At 59.0% G+C, this 27,117-nt stretch overlaps 1 protein-coding gene across 4 annotated transcripts; it reads right to left on the reverse strand.

Moving 5' to 3' along the window:
* Nucleotides 1–1,160: 1,160 nt before the first annotated feature.
* Nucleotides 1,161–25,906, reverse strand: PAIP2B (poly(A) binding protein interacting protein 2B). Of its 4 annotated transcripts, XM_059721408.1 has the most exons (6): nucleotides 25,842–25,906; nucleotides 22,310–22,466; nucleotides 17,185–17,362; nucleotides 10,414–10,568; nucleotides 4,187–4,363; nucleotides 1,161–3,163 (listed from the first exon to the last, which is right to left on the reverse strand). In XM_059721408.1, exons 4-6 carry the CDS (start codon nucleotides 10,558–10,560, stop codon nucleotides 3,107–3,109), a joined length of 381 nt encoding a protein of 126 aa, XP_059577391.1. In that variant the 5' UTR covers nucleotides 10,561–10,568; nucleotides 17,185–17,362; nucleotides 22,310–22,466; nucleotides 25,842–25,906; the 3' UTR covers nucleotides 1,161–3,106. The 4 variants fall into 4 exon arrangements, with proteins under 4 accessions (XP_059577391.1, XP_006257930.1, XP_006257931.1 ...); XM_006257868.4 differs by lacking the exon at nucleotides 17,185–17,362; XM_006257869.4 differs by lacking the exons at nucleotides 17,185–17,362; nucleotides 22,310–22,466 and having other exon boundaries at nucleotides 25,842–25,895.
* Nucleotides 25,907–27,117: the final 1,211 nt, after the last annotated feature.

Consider the following 27,117-nt stretch of genomic DNA (forward strand, 5'->3'; position numbering starts at 1 on the left):
TCTCCTTTCCCACAATTTTATGATCTGAAGGGTGGTTCTCCCGTGCCGTTGGTGCCGCGGCGGCCCCTGGTCTTTTGCATAAAACCTTTGAGCGATGTTGCTGGTGGCCGAGCTCGGCTCAAGCCTGGGCCGCAGCAGCAAGCTCTCAGCACCTTCTAGCAACCAGGTGCTCCCTGATCAGCACGTGGGCTGGGGCCCAGGCAGGACCAGCATCTGCCGTGAGGCCAGGCGAGGCAGACAGGTGCACGTGCTAAAGTGTGCAAGCCTCACCCCAGACAGGTAGTGGCTGCCCCCCTCCGCTGACCGTGGCTGCTGGGCTGGGGCGTTGCAGTGTGCCCTTGGGGGCTGCTGCAGGCCGTGGGAAGCTGCTGTGCTTTCCTGTAAGGCTTTGCAGCACAGATGCACCAACTTCTGCAGCAGGACAAGTGTCCGTGGCCGACTCGCCCCAAGGAGAAGGAGACTGCAGAGGGGCTAAAGGCAGGAGCCCGTCCCCGTGCTAATCCGTCTCCAAGCCTCAGAGCGAATGCATCCCACCTCCACCTCTGAATGCACAAGGCTGCTCTCAGCTCATCCATGGGGCCTGGGGCCTGAAAACCCATATCACCCTCACCCCCCCATCACATGCAGGCCTGGCAATGTCTGCTGCACATATCAGGGGGTTTTTAAACTGCAGCCCCGGCTGGGGATGAGGGCTGGGCTGTCTCATGCCAACCCCGCACGGTCCTGGCTGGAGGGTCTTGCTCCTCTGCTCAGCCTCAGGCTAATTGCAATAGTTAGGGTCAGAAAGGATTTTTACCCCCAGGTCAGACAGGTAGACCGAGGGAGTTTTGCATTCGTTTGTAGCAAGGGCACGGTCTACCTGAGATCTCTCGAGCATGTATTAACCTTTTATAAAAGCAGGACGGCGGCCGTCGCGGCCCTGCTTCCCCCGGGGCAGGGCTGCGTGCAACGCCCGCTGCTACGGCAGGGTTGACGGTAATTTAACGAAGCTTTTCGATGACGGCTCGTTGGGACAGGGCTGATCCTGCCCCAGGGAGACGACCTCCCAGCCCTACCGCTCGACCGCGCTATGCCGATCCCTAGCCCCAAAGCAACCCAGAGCCCCAGCCTGGGCGTTTTGGGGAGCCACCCGCGGACACAGAGTTCGACCTCCCGGCCGCTCGACTCCAAAAAGTTTTATTCCGTAACAATGCGTCGTCTTAAAAATGTACAGCGTGTCGGGAAAGGGCGTCCAAGTCGGAGAGAAACCAGAGGCGGGGAGGACAGGGAAACGGCCCGCGGATACAGACGTCGTGCGAGCGATGGAGCCGGCTCTCCCTGCTCCCGGGGGGTCTTGCACAAACACGGGAGCACACTGCAATCGCCGCCGGGCGGCGAGACGGACGCAGGTCCCTGCAAGACCCCAGGGCAGCCCCGGCTCAGGGGGAAGCTTGCAAGGGGCGAGCGCTGGTTTACGGGGCGAGCGATGCTCCGTTGCATTGCAGAAGAGATGCAGCGGAGAGCGGGCAACGGGGCAGAGCCCAATCGAACTGTCTCCGCCCCGACCCTAAGAGCGGGCGCCTTGTCTCTTGGCCTCTCCGCGGTGCTGATGGGCGACGGGCAAACACCTCTTCTTTCACGCAGGCTGTACGCCCAGAAGCCATGGCCAGCTCCGGTGAGAAGGGATGCCAGCCAGAACAAGATGGCGGAGTCCGGCCAGAACAAGATGGCGGAGCCCGGGCAGAACAAGATGGCGGAGCCGGCCCCTCACAACATGATGAAGCATGACCCCTGACAAGATGGCAGAACCAGGCCAAAACAAGATGGCAGACCCTGCCCCGCCCAGACTAGACAGCAGAGCTCGGCCAGGACAAGATGACGGATCCCACCCCGGACTAGATGGTGAAGCGCGGCCCCTGAGAAGATGGCAGGGCCTGGCCAAAACAAGATGGCAGAGCTCGACCCTTGACAAGATGGTGGCACCCACCCCTGACAAGATGGCGGAGCCTGCCCCCCGACTAGCTCTTCCCTCCCCTGTGCTGCTGAGGGCTCCCTACACCCCGTCCCATGACTTCTGCCAAGTCAAAGCGGGACTTTGGCCATCCATCCCACGCAGACGGCATGGAGGACGGGCATCGATTCCTGCCCGACAGCCATTGGGCACCATCTTCTCCAAGAGGCAGAAGGCAGCCGGCTCCAACAAGGGCAGGGCACCAGCTGGAGACCCCGGGGGATTTCCTCCCCAGCCTTGTTGGGGAAAACAAGGACGGTGGCTTCTTCAAGCCGCCCCAACAGGTTGTCTTTGAGGGCCCGTGCCGGATCGTGGGGCCCCAAATGGCACCCAGGACACGAGGAGAATTGACCTTTGTTGCTGGACGTGGATTTTAAGGAGGATAATTTTGCCTTCTCTCCATACAAAGCAGGAGCCGGGGGGGCCCGGGGACAGGTCTCAGCCGCCTGTCGGCCATGTAAGAGCCTGAGGCCCGAAGATGAGGAGTATGGATGTTGGAGAAGACATTTCCCTGGTGAAGGAGGAAGAAGGGGGCGGCTTGGTTTCTTGCACATCTGGGCTCCTTCGCTTGAGAGCATGCACCGAGGCCGAGAGCAGCCGGGCTCCCCTCTCTAGCAGCCGCGAGGGGCTCGGTGTAGTGTCCGCCGTCCGCGCGACCGGAGCTGGAAAACCCCGCGGGGTAGAAGGAAGCGGAGTGGAAGCCGTCTCTCCCACGGCACCTTCCCGCGACCCCGACTAAGCAGACCCGCCGGCCCCGATCCGCCTCGAGGGGAGCCCCGAAACGCCGTCACTCCCCAGACGGCCTCCACATTAGCTGGTCTGAAGCGTGTGCCCAAACGACCCCTGGCTGCAGCAGGGGTGGTGATGGCCCGGCCCCCGGCCCTAGCAAGCAAACTGCCAAGAAAACGATAGAGGAAGGAAAAAAAATAACGATAAAAAAAAAAAAAAAGGGACTCGAGAAGCTTCTAGAGCAAGGCTTCCCCGCGTCGCAGCGCCGCCGTGCAGGGCCGGGTTCAAGTTGCCCAGAGATGCTCTCCCAGCTCCCGTGTGCGGCAGCCCCCGCCCCCTCCCACCCCAAAGCCAGGGCCACAGTCCTTCCAAAGGTTGCCTCGAGGGTCAGTACTTCACTCCGGGCACAAACTCCTTGGCATCGGGGTTTAAGTTGCTTTTGCTCTGGAAGGAAGAGGGAGAAAAAGGCATCAGATAAAAATGGGGCTGGAAGGGCAGGGCGATCCCTGTCTGAATCCTCCCAGCTAGGCGCTCGTCTTGCCTGCACTATAGCTTCCAAGTGTGGAGATCCCACCGCCTCCCTGGGTACCAGTCCCCATGCCAATCCCCCTCCCAGTGAGAAGACCTTGCTACACTGCACCCTAAATCTCCCGTCTTGCAATTTCAGCCTGGTGCTATTGATCCTGTCCCCTGCGGACACAGAGAAGAGTTGATCTCCACTCTCTTCAGCGCATCCCTTTTGTATTTGAAGCCCCTTCAGCCTTCTCTTCTCCACACTAAATAACTCCTGTCCTGGCTACTCAAGACTTCACATTATGGGAGCTGACTCAGGGCGTCCTTCCTTGCAGGTATATTAACACCTGAGCCCCTTCCACACAAGACCTACCCATCCTCTCTACTGGCAACGCTCCTATCAATGCAGTCCAGGATGCCGTTGGCCTTCTTGACACAAGGGCACACTGCTGGCTCCTGTTCAGCTGCTTGTCCCCCGTCACCCCCAGGTCCTTTTCTGCAGAGCTGCTGCTTAACTAGCCGGTCCCCACCCTGTACAACAATCTTTTCTTGCTGAAGGGAAAATTGGACTCTCAGACTCTCCCAGGGCTGCCCTCTCTCTTCTTTACGGGGCCTTTCCACTAGCTGAGAGCTGCTGTTACATTTGCCTGAATCTGTTCTGCAAGCTTCGTGCACCCAGTTCTCTCCACCTCATACACCCCCGGGTCCTCCCAACCCCTCCATCACCTTTGTCACTCGCTTCTGGATCCTTTTGCTTCTCTGCATCCTTCAATGTAGAGCCAAGACCTACACGCAACCATCCAGCTGAGGCCTAACCAGGGCTGAGTGACAGAGCAATACCATCCCCTCACCCTTGCATACAATACAACCCCTGCACCAGAGGTGCCCTGTATTTCTGTGCTCCCCAGCCCAAGGGATTGCAGACAAGCGTGCAGCCCTCTGCCACAGCCTTACCAGAATGTCCTCTGAGCTGTGACTGTCGCTAACCGAGAGCCCGTTCAACTGCTGCTGCAGCTGCCCGATGCCTTGAGGCAGGTCGCGCGATGGAATGAACCAGTCCTGGTCCTCTTCGTCCAGCATCTCCTGGAAGCAGCGGTCGAGGAACTCCTGCTCCTGCAGCTCCTCTTCCACCTGGCCGAGACAGGCAAAAATCCCATCAGGAGATAAACTCAACAAGCTGCTGGCCTGAGCATCCGCTGTACGCCTCCCAAGACCCACTCGTGAGAGGCACAGACCCCCACCTGCAATTCTGCCTTTGGACAGAGACCGGGACCACCTCAAGGCATGCTTTATACTAGGCCAGAATCATGGTTTGACCCCAGGCTAAGATCTGGCCTTGGAGCGGATTGCAGAACTGGAAAAGGAACCCTAGCTTGCAAGTGGTTTAACCCAGCCAAGTCTAAGGCTGGGCTAGCCACCCCGGTGCAGCTCCTGGATGGGTCTAGGGGCACCCGACTCTAGCTGACCTCTTGCAGCACAGGTAGGACTGGGCGTGAAATCATAACCAGGCGGAAACCAGCACTGGAGGTGCCGCAGCATGGAAGCCAAACAGCAAGAAACCAGGCGCTGGGAAGGGAATGGGGTCTCATCGGTGCTCTCTGGCTGGTTTCCTCCCTGCGCCAGAGCACTGCCCTGTGAGAGGGACTCCTGGCTCCCAGCTCAGCCACCGACCCTCTGGGTCTCCTTCAGCCACAAGTTTCAAGCCTCAGTTTCCAAATCACTGGCTTCCCCCACTCCTCCTGCAGAAGCAATGCTGATCACCGGCGGTGGAGATCAGGTCCCCTGCTCCTGCTCCTGCTCCTGTGCAGGAAAGGCCACGCGGCCGTGGACTGCAGGAGTCTTGCAGCTCTGGGAAGGAAAAAACCTGTTCGGCTGTGACTGCACCAGCTGCTTCCCCTGGGTGCATCCCAAGGAAGAGGCGCCTTTGTCAGCTTTCTTCGAGGGACGGCTTCCAAGGCACAGAAAATACTCAACTTCTCTGGAGTCTCACCGTGGATCTCCGTGACCAGATCTGGGGACTGCTCATTAGGAGCTTGTTGATGGAGACCTTCAGGCTTCTGAATGTTAAGCATCAGCCCTATTTTCTTATATGACTTGGTAAAGACAATTGCCTGAAGGTCTGCTTCCCAGCGAGCATGCACTACAGCATCGTCGGGCTGACTGCTATTGCCTCTCCTGACGCACGAGGGCAGCCTGCTCCCATTTCATGTAGGCAGAGGAAAGCCCGCCTGCCTGGATATGCCAGCCCATATCTGGAGGATGGAGCAGAGCCGCCCCGCCATATGGGGAGGAAGAATTTTAACTTGGAGAGGATGGGATTTTCAGTGCAACTGCATAGATGAGGCAGGCCAGGGACACATGCATCGTTAAAGAGCTGGCAGGCCTCTTTAATAAGCTCACAGGCCTTGACCCACCAGGCTGAAGGGCATTCAGGCTCCTGCTGCATTGCTCACTGTGTCCTCTCCCTAGTGACTAAGCACTGATGCTGCGTGTAGACGTAGCCCGTGGAACAGCCAGAGAAGAAAGGGTTTCCACTGTTGGATCAAACTGGATTGAAATGGGTGGCTGGAAGGAGAAAGGCTTTTCACCCACTACCAACACCTGGTACAGCCCATGCCCTTCACAGGGGGGGGTCTCAATGGATGTGGGCAGCACCACATAGGATGCTAGGTCTCTGGTCGAAGCATCTGTCCTGTGCTGAGATAGTTGCCCAGACCGCGGCAGCAGACGATGCGGGGGGACCAGTCCCACCTGTGTCAGGTGGGCTGGGAGCAGGGAGATGCATCACAGCAGGAGCAGGGCAAGGCCTGTCTGCAGTCATGCCAGTCAGACATCAATCAATCAAGTCCACCCCCCAAACAGCCAGCACCCTGCTCCAGCCACTGCCTTGACTCAGAGACCATCTTGTTCTTCCCTGAAATACAGAGTTTGCAATGCCACCAGCTAGGTAACCCTCCTTCCTTAGTCAATCTGAGCCTGCCCCTATTAGCTGGCCTTGCTGACAGGATGCCTCCTCCCAGCCACCCCCCGGGACCTGCACCTCCACCCTGCTGATGCAGCCATCATCTCCTGCTCCCGTACGCAGGGAACAGCTGCAATCCCTGGGCCCCAGGCTCTGCCCTTCTCATCCAGATCCCTCTTCTCGTCTTGCAGCCTCGACGGAGCCAAAGAGTCTCGATACGGCCAACGCCTTCCCCGCCCTGCCACGGCACACAACGCCCCCCTGCCCTAAATCCCTCACGACATCCAGCCTCACCTGCCTGCAAAGCTCCTGGGGCTGAGGTTGTATTTTGGGGCTGGTTCAGCACCCTCACTCTCTTCCCAGCTCCTAGCCCCAAGAAGCCCTGTTCTCGCGGGGAGACTCCAGCGCCCTCCTACCCCAAAATTGCCTCCACCAGCCCAGAGACACCGTCTCCAGGGCAGCTCCATTCACTCCCTTTATAAGCAGCCTCACGTGGGATTTCCCACCTGGCAAAGGGCTTGGGGACCAGCCGAGAGGGGAGGATAAGAGCTCAGGCCCTGAACTGCTGGGACCGCAGAGGGCGGTAGGAACTCGTCATGTCAGAAGAGTCAGGAATGTGTTTCCCCGTGTGAATGCAAATGGGAGGCTCCGCCTGGACGCGTCTTTCAGAGCCCGGCCCAAGCCTGGAGCAAAAGGAAATGCAAAGGCAGAAGAAACCTCCCACAAGCTGGTGCTCTGCTCAGAGCCAATTTGGAGTCGGCTCTCCACACAGACTGTCGGCTCCGCTGCAAAATCCGTCTCGGCACGAATCGATCCTGCAGGGCTTGGGAGAGCGATTCCTCAGGTAACGCCTGTGCCAGCACTCACTGGCAATGAGGAGACCACGGCACGATGGCCTCCTAGTTTGATGTGATCTTGCAGCCTGACATGCCCGGCGCTTGCTTCAAAGTGACTCACGAAGGTTCACCAAGCACCAGCCTGTCAGCGGTGAATGACTGCAGCGGTGCTTCCTCCGACATGTCTGTGTCCACTGGTACCAAGACTCTTGCACACTCACTTCAGGGCCTGTGCCCTGCTACCACGGTACCACGAGGGGAGCAGAGGTCCTCAACTGCCTCTCTCACCCCAATGAACCAGCGTCCCTGTCCCCGGGACTGTCACTCCGAGCTCAGCCCTTGTTTCTCCCGCTCTGGTCTGATACGGATCAGTGTCCCTGTGCCACATGCGTCTGCTCTGCCCTGCCAGGCCGCTGGGAAGATTCACTGAATCAAAGAATCACAGAAAATCCAGGTTGGAAGGGATTTCAGGAGGTCACCTCTAATCCAACCCCCTGCTCAAATCAGGACCGGCCCCAACTCCATCATCCCAGCCAAGGCTTTGCTGAGTCCTAAAAACCTCCAAGGATGGAGATGCCACCACCTCTCTGGGTAGCTTGTTCAAGCGCTTTACTACCCTCCTCAGGGGCAAGTTTCTCCTAATATCCAACCTTGCCTCCATCATATGGTGAGCCTGGCCCTGGAGCCCGACCCACCAAAGAGTTAGGTGAAAGCATCGTGCCACCTCTCAAGCCACTCTGCCCTTAATGCACAGCGCGCCAGGAGCACAGCCGCATCGCTTGAGGAGATGGGATTGCTGGTGGCCACACCGGCATGCTCGGGATAGTGCATTTCTGATGGAGATACTGGAGTGAGGTAGCTGTGAGCAGCTCTGCATCTCCATCCAGGTCGCCAGTGCTCCTGTCACCCCGCGCCCATTAACGCACAAACGGAGGCTTTAGGAAAGGAGCCCTTTGTGGAGCCATTCCAGCGTGGGAGGTTTAAGACGCCGGTCCGAGCTGATTCAGACATGGATGCTCCCACCTGCAGCAGGCAGTTGGATGAGAAAACCTCCAAGCTGGTTCCCAAGCAGAGGGTGGGTTGAGGGTGGATGGAAATGCACAGCCGGGTTCCCCCTCTCTGTGTTCCCCAGGTCACATCCAGTCCAACCCCATGAGCCTGGTCCAAACCAGCCCAGATAAACCCATCATCTAACCTCTTCATGAAACTACAACACATCGCACCTGACCATGCCATAGGTAAAGGAGGGACCACAGTGGCCAGCGTCCTGCTTTTGGAAATATATGCTCAATAGATCCTAAGGAGAGGCCGTGCCCCTGCTACAGAGGAAGGCAAAACCCTTTAAGGCCACACCAATCTGCCCAGGGGGGAAATTTCCTTTGTGACCCCAAATACAGTGACTAGCTTGACCCTGAGCGCAGGAACAAGACCCTCTAGCCCAGACCCTGCGGGGTTGGTGCCGGCAGGAGCATTGGCACAGCCCAGCCCCCAGCCCCAGCCTGGGCTGCAGCCAGTACCTCTGGGGGAGGCTTAAAAATACTCCAACACCTACACATGCTTCATGAGATAAACCCAGAGATTTCCAATGGAAATGCAGACTGTCAAAACCATCAGACTTTGCTGCAGGTTTGCAGAGTTCTTTGCAACAGAAGCACGGCTCCATTCTTCTTCTGGCATCAGGAAAAACGAGAGCTGGCGTTATCGGATGGGGTCAAGGGGATCTGGAGTCTAACAAGGTTGAGAACCGCTGGTCTAGTCGGAGCCTGGAGAAGACCATTGCCCTGCCTGCCCCTGCTGCGTTTTTAAAAATGAATCAGGGGGGATAGACCAGCATTTTGCTAACAGATCGTGCTCCTCTGCCGGGGCAGCTGTGTGGGGAGGCTGGCCCGGCGTCGAGTCACATGCAATGAACACACACAATTGAGTCATAGCCCAGGCACGGCTGTGCACATAATTTGGCATGGCGAGTCTCGGGCTGCTTGGGAAGAATGGCTGCGAGCTGGAGGTCACTCCTATGGAACGAGCTTAAACGTTTCCATATGGAGATATTCTGCGGAGACCTTCGCATGATGGATCCCAGCCTCCGCTGGGGACTGGGGGAAGGAAGAACAGGCCTCCCTCCATCCCATCCCATGTGAAACAGCCCGTCCTTGCTGTCCCAGGCCCAGCCGGGGCTGCGGGAGATGGCTAATCCTGACGTGGGGCTCTGCTGCCAAGTGGCAGGCCTTTGCCGAGTCTCAGGGAGGAAGGTTTCAGGTTTCCTGCCCAGAGCAGACGCTTGCCCCGCCAATGGCAGCCGGAGGCCGAGCCTAAACGAGAGCTGCAGCGGAGGCTCCCAGCTCCAGGCCGTGAGCCCGTCCCCTGCCACATCACACAGGCTTGGCATCGGGACAGCAGCTCGGTGAGGCTGGGTTTGCAGCGAGGGGGACGGGCTCCACGTGCATCTGTGCATGGTGAGTCAGGAGAGCAGCAGAGGAGAGGAAAAGGGCTGCCGTGTCCCCTGCTTAGCGGCTGGAAAGGCTACACCCCCGTCTGAAGAGCTTCGGACAACTGCAGATATCCTCTGCTCAGCCTCCCATCCAGGCCAGGTGGGCCGTGGAGGGGTCGTCACCAAAGCACGCTGGCTGCATTGCTTCTGGGGCCCCGCCGATGGGCATCTGCTGCTCCAGCTGTTTGCACCCACCTCTGGGGAGCATGGAGAAAGCGGCTTCCCACCGAGAGCCCTTCCAATGTTTGGCTGCCCCGCGTGCCCCTATCCCACCCGCCGGTTCCTCTCCAAATTGGGCACGCAGGAATAGGAGGGCCCCGAGTACCACGTGCTGGAGGAAAAACAATATCATTTCTGCACCCCCCGAGACAGGCCTAACTTCTACCCACCCAAATCTGGCTGGAATAATTTGGTCCCAGAAAAGGACTGATGGGGACAGCCCCTCTCTGCCACCAACAAGCCAGCTGCAGCTCCCCCGGAGGGACACTTTTGTAGATCCTACAGAGCAGGGGTGTCAAACTTGTGTGAGGTCCCGCAGGCTGGATCTCGACCCCAACACACCTCTCCGCTGGGGCTCTGTAGCTAAGCACTCAGCAGCGAGCCCTGCCCCGATTTTCCCAGCTCTCTGGGAAAGCCAAGGTGCTGCAGGACGGATCCAGCCCGTGGGCCGTACAATCGACGCTGCAGCTATGCAGCATGCGCTGAACCACCAACAAATATTCCAGATGACTGGCGGGGAGGAGGGAGAAAACTGATCCAGGGAAGGATTTAGGCGCACAAGGACCTGATGCTAGTGCTATCGCAGGAGTACGTGTCTCGAGACACAGCAGCCCGACAGGGCCAGGCAAGGACCGCTTGTGTCCTTGCTCCCAAAGGCAGAGCCTCCCTGTCTCACCTGTCTGTTGAAATCCTCCTCGTTCTCCATCCACATGTACTCGGCGAAAGGGTTGTTCTCCTTCTCTTCATGCCCGTTCACGACCTGGTCTTCTTTGGATTTCGTGCTGGACGTCGTCGTGTTGGCCACGTTGGAACCATTCATCATTACTGGATCTGGGAGGGGAAGGAGAGAGGTGGGGGAAGAGAGTCAAACCTCACCTAAGTGCAGCAGGGCTCTTGCACGGACGTGTTCGCTCAGATCCGGGGCTCTGGAGGCATGGGCGAATGCCACGCTGGGGCGGGACACACACCGGGCGAGTGGGCAAACCGGCTGGGCGTGTTGCTGGCTGACAAAAATCAGCCCCACAAAGCGAGCCCGTCGCCCCCTCGCAGCTCCCCAGGGCTGAGACGCCAGGTGGTAATTACGCCTGCCTGCTCTTGCTTCCTGGGAACGTGCAGCCCAACGAGTTTCATTAAGGATCCCTCAGTGTTTGCATTCATCTCGTTAAGCCGACGATGCGTCAGGGAGGGTCTGGCTGTACCTGGCTTGCACAGATTGCACAGACCTCCCCGGGTTGCTGGAAGGGACCTCAGGTCACATCTAGTCCAGCCCCCTGCTCAAAGCTGGACCAGTCCCAGCTATCTCACCCCAGCCAAGGCTTTGTCCAGCTGGGTCAAGTCGTACGGCTCAGAGCCACGGGACCTCGTGACAGTACCTGCAAGAGAAGCCAGGCCCGTACTCGACCCTTGAGCAGGAACAATGGAGTCACAGGAGAACCGGGAACATCCGGGACCGGGAACGCGGGGTTCTCCCAATGCCCTCACTGACCCCTGTACGTCCGCGATGCCAGCGCTGGCTGCTGGACCTATGCAGCACGCGCAGACGCTGGGAAACTGGTGCTGCGGCGAGCGCCTTAGGGTTGTAATGCACTTGCTAATCCTGGCTTTAATGGTCACAGAGAGGCCGTGCGTTCACACTGGTCTCCTGCCCCGCTAGCACGGAGATGCTCCTCTACAGGCCCCACATTGGCAGGTCAGGGCATGGGGACCCGGCTCAGGTGACTGAATAGATCTCCCTGCTTCCCAAACCCTCGTGCCAGCCCCATGCATTCAGTCAGAAATCCCCTTCTCACCCCTAAAAGAAAGTGCCGCATTTTCTTGAATACGATACACTCCAGGATATAACAAACGCCTTGTATTTGAAAAACAGAGCGAAGTAGAAGAGCTCGTCCCTTGTGCTAGGTCACCGATAGCAGCAGCGAGGCTCATGGCTCAGCTCCCTGTGGATCGCTGCAGGTTTTACTCTTGGTTTGACCTGGCAGAGACTGTTCTTACCGTATTTCCCACATATAATGTGCACGCCAATTTCCAGCGGCTGTTTCGAGAGGGCTGAGCAGATGCAACAAGATACGGTACTTCATGCCCTAATTTCAGCCAGTTTAGGTTTCCTATTTATCCCCGGGTTTCTCAGCCTCCAGGTCACACTTGTTTTTCTTTCCCCTCTGAAACCTTGCAGGCCGGATGTTTTATTAAAACGATCCCTGATCTTCACGTGCTTCCAGGAGCTGGGGCTTTACAAAGTGCAAACGCTATGAGATTTGGGGTGAAAGCCATGCTAAGTGACTGCACAGCCACATTTTGCCTGTGGTGGCGAGAGCGGAGGAACACGTGTTAAAGAGGGAACACGATATGCAGCAGACACGGGTACAACGGGCTGCGCTGGGGAAGGATCTCAAGAGCACAGCTACAAAACGAATAGTGACTCTGCTGCAGAACGGCTCAGGGGCGCAGCCAAGTCCTTGTGCTTGGAGATCCCCCGTACGACACCGCTGCACATAACCCGCTGGGCTAAATAACCAGGAGCAAGTGAGGCCAGACATGGGTGTTGGTACCGTATTTACTCTCATACAACATGCTCTGCAATAAAAGAGGCCTCTTGATTTGGAAAGGCAGAATGAAGAAAAAAGATCTTTCCTTGAAAATGCCCATGAGGAAGTGGAGAGGAGGGTGAGGAAGGCGTCATATCTCCTTGATTACACCCAGACACGACTTCCCAACCAAGCTTTCACACAACGGCATTCCCCCTCTTCCTCGAAGAAATCCGGGTCTTCACGTCCCTGCTGCGCCGAGCCAAGAAACCCGGAGAGCCGGCAGCTGGGTTGCAACCCAGCACGTCATCCTGGCAAGGGTTGCTGCAAAAAGCAACCGTCCCCAGCGCCAAGGCCCCGAGCGAGCACTGGGGTGTGGTGGGAACGGAGGCTTGCCAGGTACGATCAAGGCAGAGACTTGCTAGGAGCCGCAGCACAAAGCCAAGGAAAGAAAGGTGGCGAAGGAGACCTCTCCACCCCCCCCAGCCCACCAGCACCTGGACTGTGCAGCCCTGACTCACCTGTGAGAGGATCTCCCCGGTCCCGCTGCCAGTCCCTTGGAGAGCCGAACTCCTCCTCGGGCGGCCTGGACATCTGAAATCGCTCAGCCCAGGCCTCGTAAATCACTCTGCCGGGGAGAGGAGCCTGCCGAGCAGGAGCTGGCGGGGCAAGCGAGCCCTGCCCGGAGAACGACGGTGGAAAAACACCGCGCTGGGATGAAGTAAACAGGGCGGGGAGACGCCGGGCTCGGAGAGAAGCAAAACCAAGCGTGCACGGTGCAGGAGGCAGCTGGCAGCCGCGGGACGGAGCCGTCTCCCTTTCCCACCGACTCTGCAGCCACGGTTCCCCCTGCGCCAAGACCGCTCGAGAGGGTCCGGCGGGGCGGACGGAGGACAGCTGTTTGGGAAGGTGATCGGTCACGAGGGAGACGGATCGAAGCCGGTGCCTTTCCGGGCTCTGTAATGACCTGCCTGTTTCTCCACGGTGCAGACTCCGGCCCCACGCAGCCTGGGAGGCTCCGGGATGAACGGGAGAGCCAGCAAGGAGAGGATCTCGGAAACACTGAGGCAGCCGACGCCAAGAGAGAGGAGGGAGGGCTTGTAGTCTGAACGCAGCTCTGCCTTGGCACGCCGACGCTTCAGGGAACGGATGTCCTTAGGACCCAGCTGCCTTCCCCTTCACGTGGTGATGGCACGCCCGAAAGAGCCAGCCACTCCACGCAAGATCAGAGAAGACAGTGCAGATTAAAGGGAAGCAGAGACCCCCCCTCCCTCCTCCAGACCCCATAGCGAGCTCTCCGCAACCCAGACAAATCCCCATTCCACAACATCCTGGATTTCAAAGTCTCTCTGAACTTTGCACCAGCAAAGGCTCCCTCCGACCAGACAGCGTGCTCAGATCCGTAGCAGGACGATAAGCCCCTGCGATTTCAGGGCCCCGGGGGACTTCTGGAGAGTGAGGGGCTGCAAGCCGGGAGCCTTGAAACTAGCCCAGCCTCGGTCCGATTCAACGTGACCGAGCCTAAACAAGAGGTTGCAACTAAGCAGGACCCTCCTGTAGACAAAGCAATGGTGGAGGAAGCCCTGAACCCACGGTAGGACGCCGGCCACCGTGCTACACAGGGGCCACTGACACTGCCGCAGTCCCTGGAAGACTTTTTCCAGGGATTTCTTGGCCCAGACCACCCCTCGCTGAAAAGGGATCCAGAGTTACCTCGAGTTCTGGATGCAAACACAGCCCCGTTTGCAATTTTAGGCAATTTCTTGCATGTGCCAAAGAGAACTCCCTTCCCCTACACCAGCGATTCTCAGCCGGGGCCCCACGGGATCCTACACAACACGAGCACCGCTAGCTGTGCAAACCCCTAGATACGATTCACAAGACAAACCCAGGGGCTCCACAGTGTCACAAACACACTGCCCTGCTGTGGTCTTTCTGAGTCCTTTGCAACAGGAGAATTGCTCCAATATTTTCCTGCAGTCAAAAAATGAGGGGAAGCAAAGAGCTGGCATTTTCCAAGGGGGGCCTGGACTCTTAACAAGAGTCTAAGATGGAAAACCACTGCCCTAGACAGCTTTCCAAGCAGCATTTCACTGGCTGCCTGCACAAGATCAGTGAGACATGCCCCGGGGGACAGCGCTGTCCCGGACCCCGGCCAAAAAAACCCCACTGCATGGCTCTGAAAGAGGCACATTGAGCTAGAAGGGGCCTGCCAAGTCCCCAGGTCTGCCCCAAATGCCAAGAACAGCGCGTGATGCACAGGGCTGGCTCCGAGCTGCAGGCAGGTGGCTGCTTGCACAGGGTTTTCCTGGAGGGGAGAAGCCGCGGATGCTGGTGGAGGTCTCCCGCAGGGGGCCCACATAGCATCACCGGGCCCCACCTGACTGTAAAATCAGACCCACACCCTGCTCGTCCAGCTGCTCGCATTCAAGGCCACTCTGCTGTGCTGGAAAGGGCTTGACCCCCGCAGCTCACCTCCAGGGCATTGCCAGAGGCAGAGCTGGGGGTGGGCAGCCAGACTCTGTGGCATCCATGCCAAAACTCCCCTGGGCCTGCAGGGAGCCAGGAATCCAACAGGCTGCTGGCTCTATCCCAGCCGTACGTCAGAGCAAGTCAAGCCAGACAGGCCCGTCGCCCCGTTTCTGCAGGACAGCGCGGACCACAGCCTGTGACAGGGCTTCTGCAAGACGGTACCTGCATGACGAAGGCTGGGCTAGGGCTAGAGCCACCCGCCTCCGGTGGCATCCACGAGCGAGGCCGTTGGAGTCCCTTACCCGCCCTCGAAGACGCGAATGGAAGCTGAAGCAAAGCACCACATGCCGAGGTCTGCAGCCAGCCTGGAGCCAGAGGCACATGTGGCTCTGCTTATCCTGCTGGGGGGATCTCTGTCTGTAATCCCTCCCTAGCACCCCCACCACCACCCCCAACCATGTCCCCACGTGCTGGGGACCCTGTCCACACCCCTCCATGTCCCCCCCGGACGGCAGCTCTCATGATAAGTGTCCATTACAGAATGAACAGCAGGCTGAGACCGCACGGGGCTCCCCCGTGCTCTGCATGGAGGATTTTCAAATCCAGCTCATCAAAAGCCTCCTCTCCACTTAAAACGAAGCCGTCTCAGACCCACTGGCCTGCAAGGCACGGAGCCTCCCGCCATCCTGATGCAAAATCCGGGCCTCCTTGCAGCCGCTTGCTCTCTTCTGCCTGGAGGACTCCTCAGCCCTGCAGGGTTGCACTGATCCCCCAACTGGGATAAACTGGTCTCAAACCATCTTGCTGCAAGCCAGGAGCAGCTGTCCTAGCTCTCCCTGTAACGCCAGGTCTGCTCTGGTGTCAGCTGGGCCACAATCCAGCTTCCCAAAGCCCCCGACAGACTCGGCGTGGCCTTCAGAGCAACGTGCCATGCAGCGGCTTTTCTCAGGCCGCCAGGTATCTGCAGTGACCCTGTGTCCTGCAACGTTTGGGTGCTTTGCTGCCAAGGATTCCTGCTTCCACCGTGCCTCTGGATGTTGGCAACTGGCTTCACACCAGGGCTGCTCCACGACTGCAGCTCTGAAGGACTCCACCGTTTCATCCTCCAAGTGCCATGCGAGGGATTGAGGTCTCTGGGAGGAAGGCTCCAGCCCGAAGGCAGGCGCCTAAGCTCGACAGCATGTGCTCTCTCGTCGGATCAATTTGGGCCGGACCCCGACAGCAGCAAAGCATCTGCTCCATGCCTGTGGGAGACATCTCTTCCGACCAACAACAAGTTACAGGGTCATAAAGAAGTGGGTTACATCTAGTCTAAGCCCTGCCTGAGGCTGGATCAGCCCTGTCCAAACCAGCCCAGACATATCCGTAGTCTAAAATCTCTGTAAGATGACCGTCACCCTGACACAGCACCAGGCATCACACCCAAACCTGCCCCACGGAAAGCAGACAACGTCCTGCTTCTATAAAAGATTGTTAGTATATGTTCGAGAGATCCCAGGTAGAGGCTGTGTCCCAGCTACAGAGGAAGGCAAACCGCCCCCGCCCTCCAGTCTGCACCAATTCGACCGGGGGGAAAATCCCTTCCTGATCCCAGGGTGGGTCTGAGCCTAACCTGCAGGTTTGCATTGGCCCAACCTGGGCAGCAGCAGCACCCAGCGCCTCTGGGGGAGGCGTAAAACCCTCCGACACATGGAGCAGAAAGGGGGTGGGGGGCAACCAGCACAGCCCAGAAGCCAGGGACATCCCCACAGCAGAGCATGGGCATTGCTATACCTAGAGCACCGCCCGCCAGCGCCCATCCAGCCTCTCCCTGTACCCCGCAGTGATGGATGTCCCTTTCCTGGCATCTCTCCCACGGCCTCCCAGCTCCAGAAGACGTAACATGCTCTGGATCCAGAGCACGCCAGCGGGACCCCTGTTGAGTCCTGCAGCACGTGCCCAGGCCTGCCTGAGAGTCCTGCCAGGAAGAGCTTCTGGACTCAAGATCACAGGGATGGTGAGGAAAGCCAGTTGCCTCCCCTCTGCCAGCCCAAGCCACCTCCACGGTGCCCACAGATGGGGCTGAGATCTCAGGGAGGTGCATCAAGCCCAGTCCGAGCCACTCAGGGACCTGGTTTTCCTCGTTACCAGGCGCTGATACCCTGGAGCGTGAGAGTTAATATGCCAAGCTGTGAGGGTGCAGCCAGGAACAAGGGAACATTACACCCATTTCATCGGCAGATGGGAAAACGGAGGCAGGCGCAGGTTAAGCCGACTTTTCGGTGCCGTGCACCTAGCCCGGATTACAACCCGGGTCTCCGCGGGGTCCCGGCCCCTTCTTTCTAGGGCTCTGGGCGCGATGGGGTCGGGTGCACGCCAGCTGCCTGCTTTTTCCCTCCCCCCCTCGACTCTGGAGGAACGCTCCTTGCAAGCCAAGCCTCCTTCCCCAGCCACGGCCACGTGGTGTTTACCCAAGAGCCCGGAGCCAACGCTGCTGAGACTGTGCAGAGCCCCGGCGCTGCAGCGGGAACCCTCTGGGCCGAGCCGCGAGTCTGGGAAAGCAATCTCTCCTCTCCCTGCAAAACTCTGCTGGAAGTGTCCTTCTGCCTCCTGGTCCCCCGCCACAGGCTCCAGCCTGGACACTTCAATCTATTAAGAAAAGGAAAAGGCGCCGTGAAGCCAAGACAAGCTCCAAAATGAAAGTCATGGAGCAGGGAACAGCCTTGCCAGGTTGGCTTTGAAAGGGAAGCGGATAGGCTGCTCCCCTTCGGGGCTCGGGATCCCGTCCGGACTCTTCAGTAAAGCAACTCAGGACCTCATGGATCATATAGGATGGTTTGGACAGGGCTGATCCTGCCTCAGCTCTGCAGCTGCTCCCACAACCACATGTGGCCCAAGGTTTCCTCCATCCCATCCTGTCATCCCAGGACCCCCTGGGGTAGGACTCTGCCCCCTTCTCCCATCAGGATCGTGGCCCTCACAGTGTCCAGGGCTGTAGGAATAGATGTGAACTCGGCAGGTCCCTTCCAGCCCTGCTTCTCCAGGATTTCTATGATTTCTAACCCCGGTGCCATCACCTGGAATTGAGCGCGACACCTGGGGGAGTCGTGGCTGTCCTGGTAGTTAGGTAAAGTCAGGCTGGAAGGGGCCTCACAAGGCCACGTCTTGTCCTGTTCCCCAGCACTGGGCAGGCTCAGCCCTGGCTAAACCATCCTGGCCGCGTGTCTGTCCAACCTGCTCTTGCCTGTTTCCAAGGATGGAGACTCCACCACGTCTCTCAGGTGCCCGCTCCAGTGTGCGACCCCCCTAAGTCAGGAAGTTCTTCCTAATCTCCAGCCTCAGTTTCCCCTGCTAGAGCTTGAGGCCATTGCTCTTGTCCTGAAAGTCACAGAGAAAAGCCCGACTCCAGCCTTCCTCTCTCTAACTGCCCTTCAGGAATTTGAAGCTTGACGTCAACTCCCTCTGAGCACAAATCGTGCGTCGTCTCCCGGCACAAATGCCGCGATGCTCTCGGACTGATGCAGGATTTGCACGTGTGCAAGGGTCCAGTGCAAGTCCCTGCTCCTCTCTGCCACAATGCTCCAGCACGGATGCTCCTGCCTGGTCCCAGAGGGATGCAGGCAGGGGGTTTCCATGCAGCCAGGCAACGCTGCTGCTGCAGGGTCAGGACAGGACAGCAACACGGGGACTGCATGGAGAGAAATCCTTCCAGGCCGGGTCCGGTCCCCTGCCATCGCAGGCCACCGTTGGGCTCACGAGATGTCCAACGTGCCCAAAGGCTAACGACTGACGTGCGTGAATCCCAGCTGCAGTTACTAGGCAACAGCAGGGTCCATCACTAGTTTGCCGAGAGATTTTCACTGTGCCGAAGCTGACCCGACGGGTGGCTGGATCCGGCCCGGCCTTGTCCCACTCGGCAGCTGCCCCTACAACAACCAGAGGCAGCCCGGGGGGCTTCCTCCATCCCACCCTGTCACCCCAGGACCCTCTGGGGTAGGACTCTGCCACCTTCTCCCACCAGGATCATGGCCCCTCAGAGTCCGGAGCTGTAGGAACAGGGCAGAAACACCGGATCCTCTGGCTGGCTGAGTGGGACCTCTTCACCTGAACATCACCTGGCTTGCCCTTATCCTTAGCCTCAAAGCATCATGGGATGGGGGGGCAGTCCAGAAAGCGGGGGAAGGATAGGCATCCTATGATCCTTAGCTTCAAAGCATCATGGGATGGGGGGGCAGTCTAAAACCAAGGTGGGGACACAAGCATCCTACCCTCTTAAAGGCAAGGCTTGTTCCCAGTCCTGATGAGCAGGCCCATGTGGCTTCTCCTCTCCATACACAAACATACACCCACTGCTCTCCAGATGTGCATCTCCAGATGTGCATCTCGGCACTTGAGAGCCACGGCCTGCGGAGGAGACATCATTCCCCCCACCACCCTTCCCAGCTCGGTGACTGCAAGGTGGGGCTCTGCAGGGTGCAGCTGCAGCAGAGATGTGTCCTTTCATGTCCCAGGCTATTCCCTTCCCCCCATTTGCAAACAACCCTCCACTCCCCTTAACTGTGCGCTGAAGGGATGGCAGGGAAGGGCGGCGGGACCTCCCCGCTGTCCATTTGGTACCTGACTTTCAGGAAGAGCATCAGGGAGGGCGGGTGGGCACGAGAGCCGAGGCTGCAAGTGTGGGCGCGTGGCTGGGGCTGGAGAGAGGGGGGCTCCTGCAGCCACTCACACAATGGGGCCAGACCAAGTGGCCATAGGGAAGCCATCGCCTTTATCCTGTTGCACCGATGGTGCCACAAAGGACTTGATGCCACTCCTGTCTTGCAGCACTGCACCTGGCATTGGCAAGTGGAGACCGTTCCCTATTGGAGAACCCACCAGCCAAGATCCTGGTGGGATGTACGCAGACCAAGGACTCCCCATCTCGGGAGGTGTCCAGGAGAGGCTGGATGGGCACCGGTTGGGGTGATCTGGGTGCAGCGATGCCTGTGCTCTGCCGCAGGGATGTCCCAGGCTTCTGGCCTCTTCTGGTTGCTACAGGGGGCTAGGAGGGATTTCATCTCCCTGCTTTCTGCTTCATGTGTCAGGGGGTTTTTAAGCCTCCCCCAGAGGTGCTGCAGTCCGGGCTGGGGATGGGGCCAAGCTGTGCCCTGGGACCCTCCACTCCAATCCCATAACAAGGGGACCCTGCCGAAGGGGCCGCCGATCATGGAGGGACCTGGATTTTGAAAAGTGGGGAGCAGACGGTGCGGCACATCCGCACATATTTTTCTCCGGTTAAAGAGAAACTAGAAGCTTTACCAATAAGCTAAGGGGATAGCGCCATAGTACTCAGTTTAAGATCAAAACAGAAACAAGCAGAACTATTGGAACGTGCGCTGATTTGCTAATTAGACATTCAGTTAAAAAAAACAAAACACCCACAGCAAATGAGGCAAAAGAAAAAGTGTTAAAGAGATCGTGTCATTACTTCTGTAGTTAAAAGTACATCACAGATCACCCTAGAGAAGCAGGGGCTGGAAGAGACCCCAGGAAGTCATCTAGTCCAACCCCCCGCCGGCAGCAAGACCACCCCTCCCCAAATCTGGCCAGACCGGCTGAAGAACGTCTTGCATTTGATAACTCACCCAACTCTACCCCAATTTAGCAGCTGAGACAATACAAGAAATCAGCCGAAGAGACCCCAGCCTCTCGCGTCACTTTGGGACCGCAGCGGCTGCAACTCAGCTCTGCAGCTCCTCTAGCAGTCATCCCACGCAGGGAGCCGCCGGTTCTGACCTCCCATGACTTGCTGCCAACCAAACAAAGGGAAAGGGACCGAAAATGGCTCTTACTCATAAAACAAAATCTATCCTTCTTACTAGTCCCTCCCATATGTCACTGTCCATCACTTCTACACCTGAGATCATATGAGCACACCCGATAGAAGGCTTTTAGCTAGAGCTACAAACAATCTGCAGGGCTGACATGAAGAGAGGCACGACTAGAAATGGCTAAGATACAGCAATGCTGCCGAAGAAAGGATAGTTTGAATAGCAGAACATCAAGGGCACTGAAAAGGAGAGACGGTCATTCACATCTGTAGAGTAGAAAGAGATGAGCAGGAATCAGGGAGATGATAGAGGGCCATGAAGTCAATTGATGCCTTTGCTGCTGCCTGAATAGAAATGCCACTGCCTCTCCCAGGCAGTTGGATTTAAAGTTTGGGTGGAGCGGGAATCAAAGCGGGGTGCGACTGCGCCCCCCTGGATCCCCCCCCCAAACCATGACTGATGTTCCACATGTCAATGGAGGTTACTATGACATGGGGGGTGGCACCGTCACCCATCCACACCCCCAGGGAATCCACGGGCATGGAAGCAGAGAGCCAGCTGCAGACAGGGAACAAGGCCCCGGAGGCCCCTTCCAGGTTGGGTCCTGCTCGCAAGATCTCGGACAAGGGGAACAAGAAAGGCAGGCAGGAGGAGGGATACGGGCTCCCCACTTCTTCCTCCCCTGCACCCCGCTTGCTTAAATGACCTCTAGGTGCCCAAACATGGTCCTTTTTCATGGGCACCAGGTCAGATCAGACAGGGCTGAGGCAGAGGGCAGCATGAGGTGGCACAGAGGGACCTGCATGGGATAGGAGAGGACAAGACGCTAGGAGGAACCAGGCAAGGCCATCCTAGAAAGGTCCCTGACGGGGATGCTGGGATCCAGGCCGAGAGCCCAGAGCAGAGCCGGGCGCCTGCCTCCGGCCCGTGCTGCCCAGAGAGAGCTGCTAGTGCCCTTGTCTCGTCTCCCCTCCCCTCCCCTCCTGGCACAGCTGCACGTGGCAGAGCGGTCTGGCCTTGCTCCTGTACTCCACCGCCCTCATGCCCAGCATGCTCTGACCCCCACCCCCATCCCAGAGTTAACGAGTCTGCGAGCACAGCTGCGCGCTTGGCTGCGGGCGAGGGACATATGGTCCTCTTCATGCCGCACAGCCCCGGACAGCCCCGGCTCCGGCCCAGGTCCCCGGGCAGGGGAATGTCAGGGGTTACCCGAGAGAGGTGGCCGGGGGCCGGGGCAGGGTTCCCAGCTCAACCCAGCTCAGGCAACTATAAATAGCTCAGGGGAATCATTGTGTTTGCAGAGCAGCTGATCATTTACAAATGAAGACGGCGGCCAGAAAAACAGCTCTGGTTTCTCCAGCCCCGTGCCTCTGCCAGGTCCCTGCAAGCCTGGGGTTTGCAATGCCCCTGTCGGAGCTGGACAGACCCCCTGCAACCCAGCCGCATCGGGGGAGCTGCAGGAGTCTCTCCGGCAGATAAACCACAGGGGCCAGTGCCAATCGGTGGAGTGCTAATCGGTGGCTTTTCAACCCAGGCTTCGGCACCTCTCGCCAGGGGTCACAGCACCCATGGGGGAGCATTCTTCCACCCTCATCCCATGAGTCTCCAATCTCCAGCTCCTTCGTCACTAAGCCTCGTCCAACCATGTTTGCACCAGCTGGGGTTTGGGAGCTCCTGGTGACGGCCACGCGCTGCTCTCGCCCTGGCCATGCCCTAGACCCGCGGGGCCTGATAGCCGCCCCCCTCGTGCTACACCAGCTAAGAGTTAAAGGGAAGAAAATCTAACCTGGGGGATACTTGGGATTATTCCCTTCTTGCTCCAGGCTCCAGCCGAGGGTTTTCCTCTGCTCCGAGGCACTTTGCAGCCCAGGCACCCAGCGCAAAACCAACCACCGTACTGTCTCGCTTATACCACGCTCCAGAGTCTAATGCGGCCCTTGTTTCTGAAAAGCAGAATGAGTTTTAATAGATCTTTCCTTGCAATAAACAGCAGCAGCACAGATTTTACTGTCACCTTTGCCCCTCGCAGCAGAAATCGCTCTTACCACATTTCTCGCATGCAATGCGCACTACAAATTCCAACATGAGAAGATACGCTTGCTCTCGGCTCCCTGGCCCCGGTCCCAACTACTTAATCACCAGCCCAGCGTACCAGGGGAAGGCTTTGCTGCCACATTTCCATGCAGCTTGATCCCAGCCTGCAGCTCATGTGGCCTGAGGACGCCCAGCTGAGCTGCATCCTGGGCACCCACCTCTCATTGCACTTGCACTTGGGAGGTTATTTCCCACCGACACGTGTAGGGCAGCGCCAGGTGGGCAGAAGCCACAGGACAAACCCTGTCCCATGCTAATGTTTCACAGTCGCTTCACCGCCTTTCCCCGGCCCGTTGAACGGTTCGGGTCAAGGCAGCGCCACGCTCTGTGCTGCAAACCTGCTGAACCAGGCCTGGAGGATGCTCTTTCGTTGAAGGCCCCGTGGCACGTCCCTGCTTGCAGCCTCGGAAGAGATAGGAGCCCTTGCCTGCTTTAAGCCATGAGGCTGCAGAGGGATGACATCTCCCCAGCTCCGAGCAGAGCAAGCCCGCCCTGCGCTGTGAGGCCGCAGCTCATGCGCCAGGATCTCCGCTCGGATGCAACGTATGAAAGATGCTACCGGCTTCCAGACATCTCCTAATTCCCATGACCTCAGTCCAGCTGGAGAGACTCCGAACACACCCCACTGGAGGCCAGAGGTGAAAACCTCCCTCTGAGCAGGAATAGGACCATATTTCTGCAGCCTTTTTTTAACCCTACAACCCCCCCTGCCCCGCTCCCAGACCTCCGCTCCCGACCAGAGTCTCCGCACGACGCTGTCTGGAGCTGCGGGACTGTTTAGTACCTGCAGGCCCGCTGGCTCCAAACCACTGCTGTGTCCATACAGCTCCTGGCACCGATGGGCACAGGCACCCCTGGCCTGCACAGGACCACCGCAGCCAGGGCTACCCCTAAAGTACCTTGGCTTTTATAAGCTCCCCGAGGCAGTGGATGGCGAGAGCAGACCGTAGCACTCCCCTCTGCTGCTGCATCCGGACACCCAGACTGCTTAGGGGTCATTTTACCAACGGCTGGAAGATAAAACCGGCTGCCCCAGGTGCCCGGCGGCAGGAGCGAGGTAACAGAGACGGGCAGGATTCTCCCCGCACGCAACCCCAAGACGTCTGCCCCCGGAGGAAAGGGGAGAAGGGGAAACTCAAGACGGGGCATCAAATTTTGCTCTCGCTTCCATCTGTGGCCGGGAACCTTGGAGCCAGCGGGATGCAAAGGAGATGCAGGGCCTGATTAGACAGAGACGGTGGAAGCAGCCGCGGTTGGTACGTGGCAATAACCACCCCACTCCCCAAGACGAGGCATCCTGCTTTGTAACTCTGTTAGTCACCAGCAATCCCCCGATGCCGGGACGGTTTCTAGCACAGCGTGTTAGAAGCCTGCACCAGGCTTGGTTTGACGTGAGGAAGCTGCTGCACGGAAACTGTGACCACGGCATCTCGACAAGGGGGAGATCTGGACCCAGTGGCGAGGGGGGATAGTAGGCAGCCTTGCCTGCCCAAGTGCAGGGGGACTGGACACGATGATCTTGCAAGGTCCCTTCCAGCCTCTAACATCTATGAAACTATGACAGGAGACTTCCACCAGGCTGCAGCTGCCTTAGATTCACACACAACGAGGGTGGAAAGGAGCTCAGGAGGTCACATCTAGTGCAACCCCCTGCTCCAAGCAGGTCCAGCCCCAACTACATCATCCCAGACACGGCTTTGTCTAGACAGGTCTTATACACCTCCAAGGGTGGAGATGCCACCATCTCTCTGGGGGGCCTGTTCCAGTGCTTCACCGCCCTCCTTATGAGACAGCTTTTCCTCATATCCAACCTCAACTTCCCTTGCTGCAGCTTGAGCCCATTGCTCCTTCTGTCATCTGCCCCCACTGAGAACAGCCCAGCTCCATCCTCTTCGCAGCCCCCTGCAGGGAGGTGAAGGCTGCTATTCAATCCCCCTCGGTCTTCTCTTCTGCAGACTTAATCAGCCCATTTCCATCCGCCTCTCCTCACCAGTCCTGTCCCTCAGCCCCACAACCATTTTCACTGCTAATTCTCCAATGTGTCCACATCCTTTGTGCAGATGTGGCCTCATCCTTTCCAGATGTGGCCTCCCCGGTGCTGAATAGAGGGAAGAATCACTGCCCTCCATCTGCTGCAACGCTCCTACCAATGCAGCCCAGGATGCCGGTCGCCTTCTTGGCACAAGGGCACACTGCTGGCTCCTGTTCAGCTCCTTGTCCCCCCGTCCCCCCAGGTCCTTTTCTGCAGAGCTGCTGCTGAGCCATCTTGACAGCCTCTGAGATCCTGACATCTTCCCTCTGATCTGCTGCTGGACCACAGGGTGCCTGGAACGGCCCTTCCGGCTCGCTCACCGCGGGCGACCCGGCCGGGCGGGCGAGACTCCGGACAACCATCAGGACGCACGAGCCTCTCCAGCACCCCAAAGCCTTGGGTAACCCCGCTGAACTGGGGATTATTGCTCTCTCACACATCCGCCGGCCTCCCGCCTGCAGTCGCACACCCACCACGCGCTCGTAGCTGGGCCACGTGTCCACAGCCCTCCTATCCGTGTCCTGGCACTGCGGGGACCATCCTGTCGCGGGGCTTGGACACCTCCTGGGTTTGTGCACCCGCCTCCAGCACCTCTCCACTAGGCAGCGCGGGGCAGGGAACAGCCTGTTCGTGGTGAGCAATCGGGTACCCTGGAATAGGTGGTGCACACGGCACCTGACCCAGGGGAACCTGCCCCCCTGCCCCAGTATGAACCAGTCTGAGCAAGGGGGGACACCCCTTCTTGCCTGCAATGCAGCACGGGTCTGACGCTGACCCGAGGGACCAGACCCGCCGTTTCGCTGCCCTTAGCAGCACACGCGCACCCGGAGACGTGGATCGGGAGGAGCAGGGGGGAGGGGAGCAGGAAAGAGGGGGAAATCCCACTTCCTAAGCAGCCCCAGTGGAAAGCGGGGTAACCCGGGATAAGCGCGGACGCACGTGGGGGGCGTGACGTCACCAAGGGGATTCCCCCATGCAGGTCGTTGCAGGTTAACGCGGGTTAAGCGGGGATACACGTGTGGGGGGGGGGGAATCCCGGCGCGTGACGTTGGCAGGGGGAGACCCCTGCAGGGCGCCGCGGGTTAACGCGGGATAGGCGCGGACGCACGAGAGGGGGGGGGAATCCCGGCGCATGACGTCATCATGGGAATCCCCCCATGGAAGGGGGGAGGGGAGAGGAGGGGGCGCCCACCTGCCGCCGGCTCCGCTCGTTCCGCTCTGCCCGCCCGGGCCCCGCGCTCGCCACGCCCCCACCCGCTCGGCCCCGCCCCTCCCCTGAAAGCCCCCTCCGGAGCGCCTGGCCGCTGGATTCGCCGCCGCCGCAAGCTCTTGGCTCTCCATTGGCTGGAGGGTGCCGTTGACCCCTCCCCTCCGCCCCAAGCGTTGCCTCAGCTCCTGATTGGCTCGGCGCCCGGGTTCTATTGGTTCATCCGCTTGCTGCTCTGGCAGCCCCGCCTCTACCGCCATCCTATTGGTGCGTTCCCTCCCCCTCACGCCTATGCCAGTAGAGAACAAGGGAGAAGGGCGGGACTAAGATCCGCATTGGTCGCCCCACCTGACGCACGTGCGTCCCCCACGTGGGGCAAGGGGGGGTGGGACAGCGAGTAGCTCTAACGTGTAAATAATGCATAGCAACGCCTCCCGCCCCACCTCAACGCTGATTGGTCGCAGCGGCTGCCGCTCTCATACAATGGGCCCAATCAGAGGAGGACATTCATAACGCTGGGTCTTGAGGCGGGGGAAGGCCTGGCGTGTCGTGGGTGCTGATTGGTGGAAGGTTTGGGCGGGAGCTGAAGGCGCCTCAAGGCCAGAGCCAGGCCTGGCTGCACCCCGAGCCCAGGGGTGCCCTGGGGGGGGCAGGGCTGGGGGCTCCACCTGCTCTGGGCCCCCCTCAGAGCCAGCGCACGCCTCATGTCCAGCCTCAGTTTACCTCAGCTGCAGTCCGCGCCCATTTGTCCTCGTTCAGTCCCCTGCCGCCACAGCGAGGGAAAAGCCCATCTCCAGCCGTTTAGATGAGGGTTTGGGCTGCTTTGCATGGGGCGGATCCCACGCCGGGCGGGGGTCAACCTCCACGGGTCTCCGGGTGCAGGGGGGCACCTTGGAGACTGACTCGGTCATGGGGGCGGGAGATTGCTTGAAACAGGTGGAAGCACCAGGCCTCATTTGTGAGCGCAGTGGAGACTGATGGAGAGCAAAGCTAACCACGACGGCTCGGATCCACGGGGCCCGCCTGGCTCCTCCCGGCCCGCGCTGCATCGCACCACGCCTCGCACCGCCCGGGACCGGGGGCCGCTGCCCCACCGCTCCGCTCTCCCGAGACCTTCACGAGAGCTGGTCTCTGGTTCGCCCGCAGAGGGCACTGCTTGAACTCGGAGCAGCGTGCAGTCCTGACCGGGATCCAGTGTGCAGTATTCAATCCTGACCGGGATCCAGCCTGCAGCACTGAATCCTGACTGGGATCCAGTGTG

This window comes from Alligator mississippiensis, chromosome 2 (genome assembly GCF_030867095.1).
Source record: "Alligator mississippiensis isolate rAllMis1 chromosome 2, rAllMis1, whole genome shotgun sequence".
NCBI lineage: Eukaryota > Metazoa > Chordata > Crocodylia > Alligatoridae > Alligator > Alligator mississippiensis.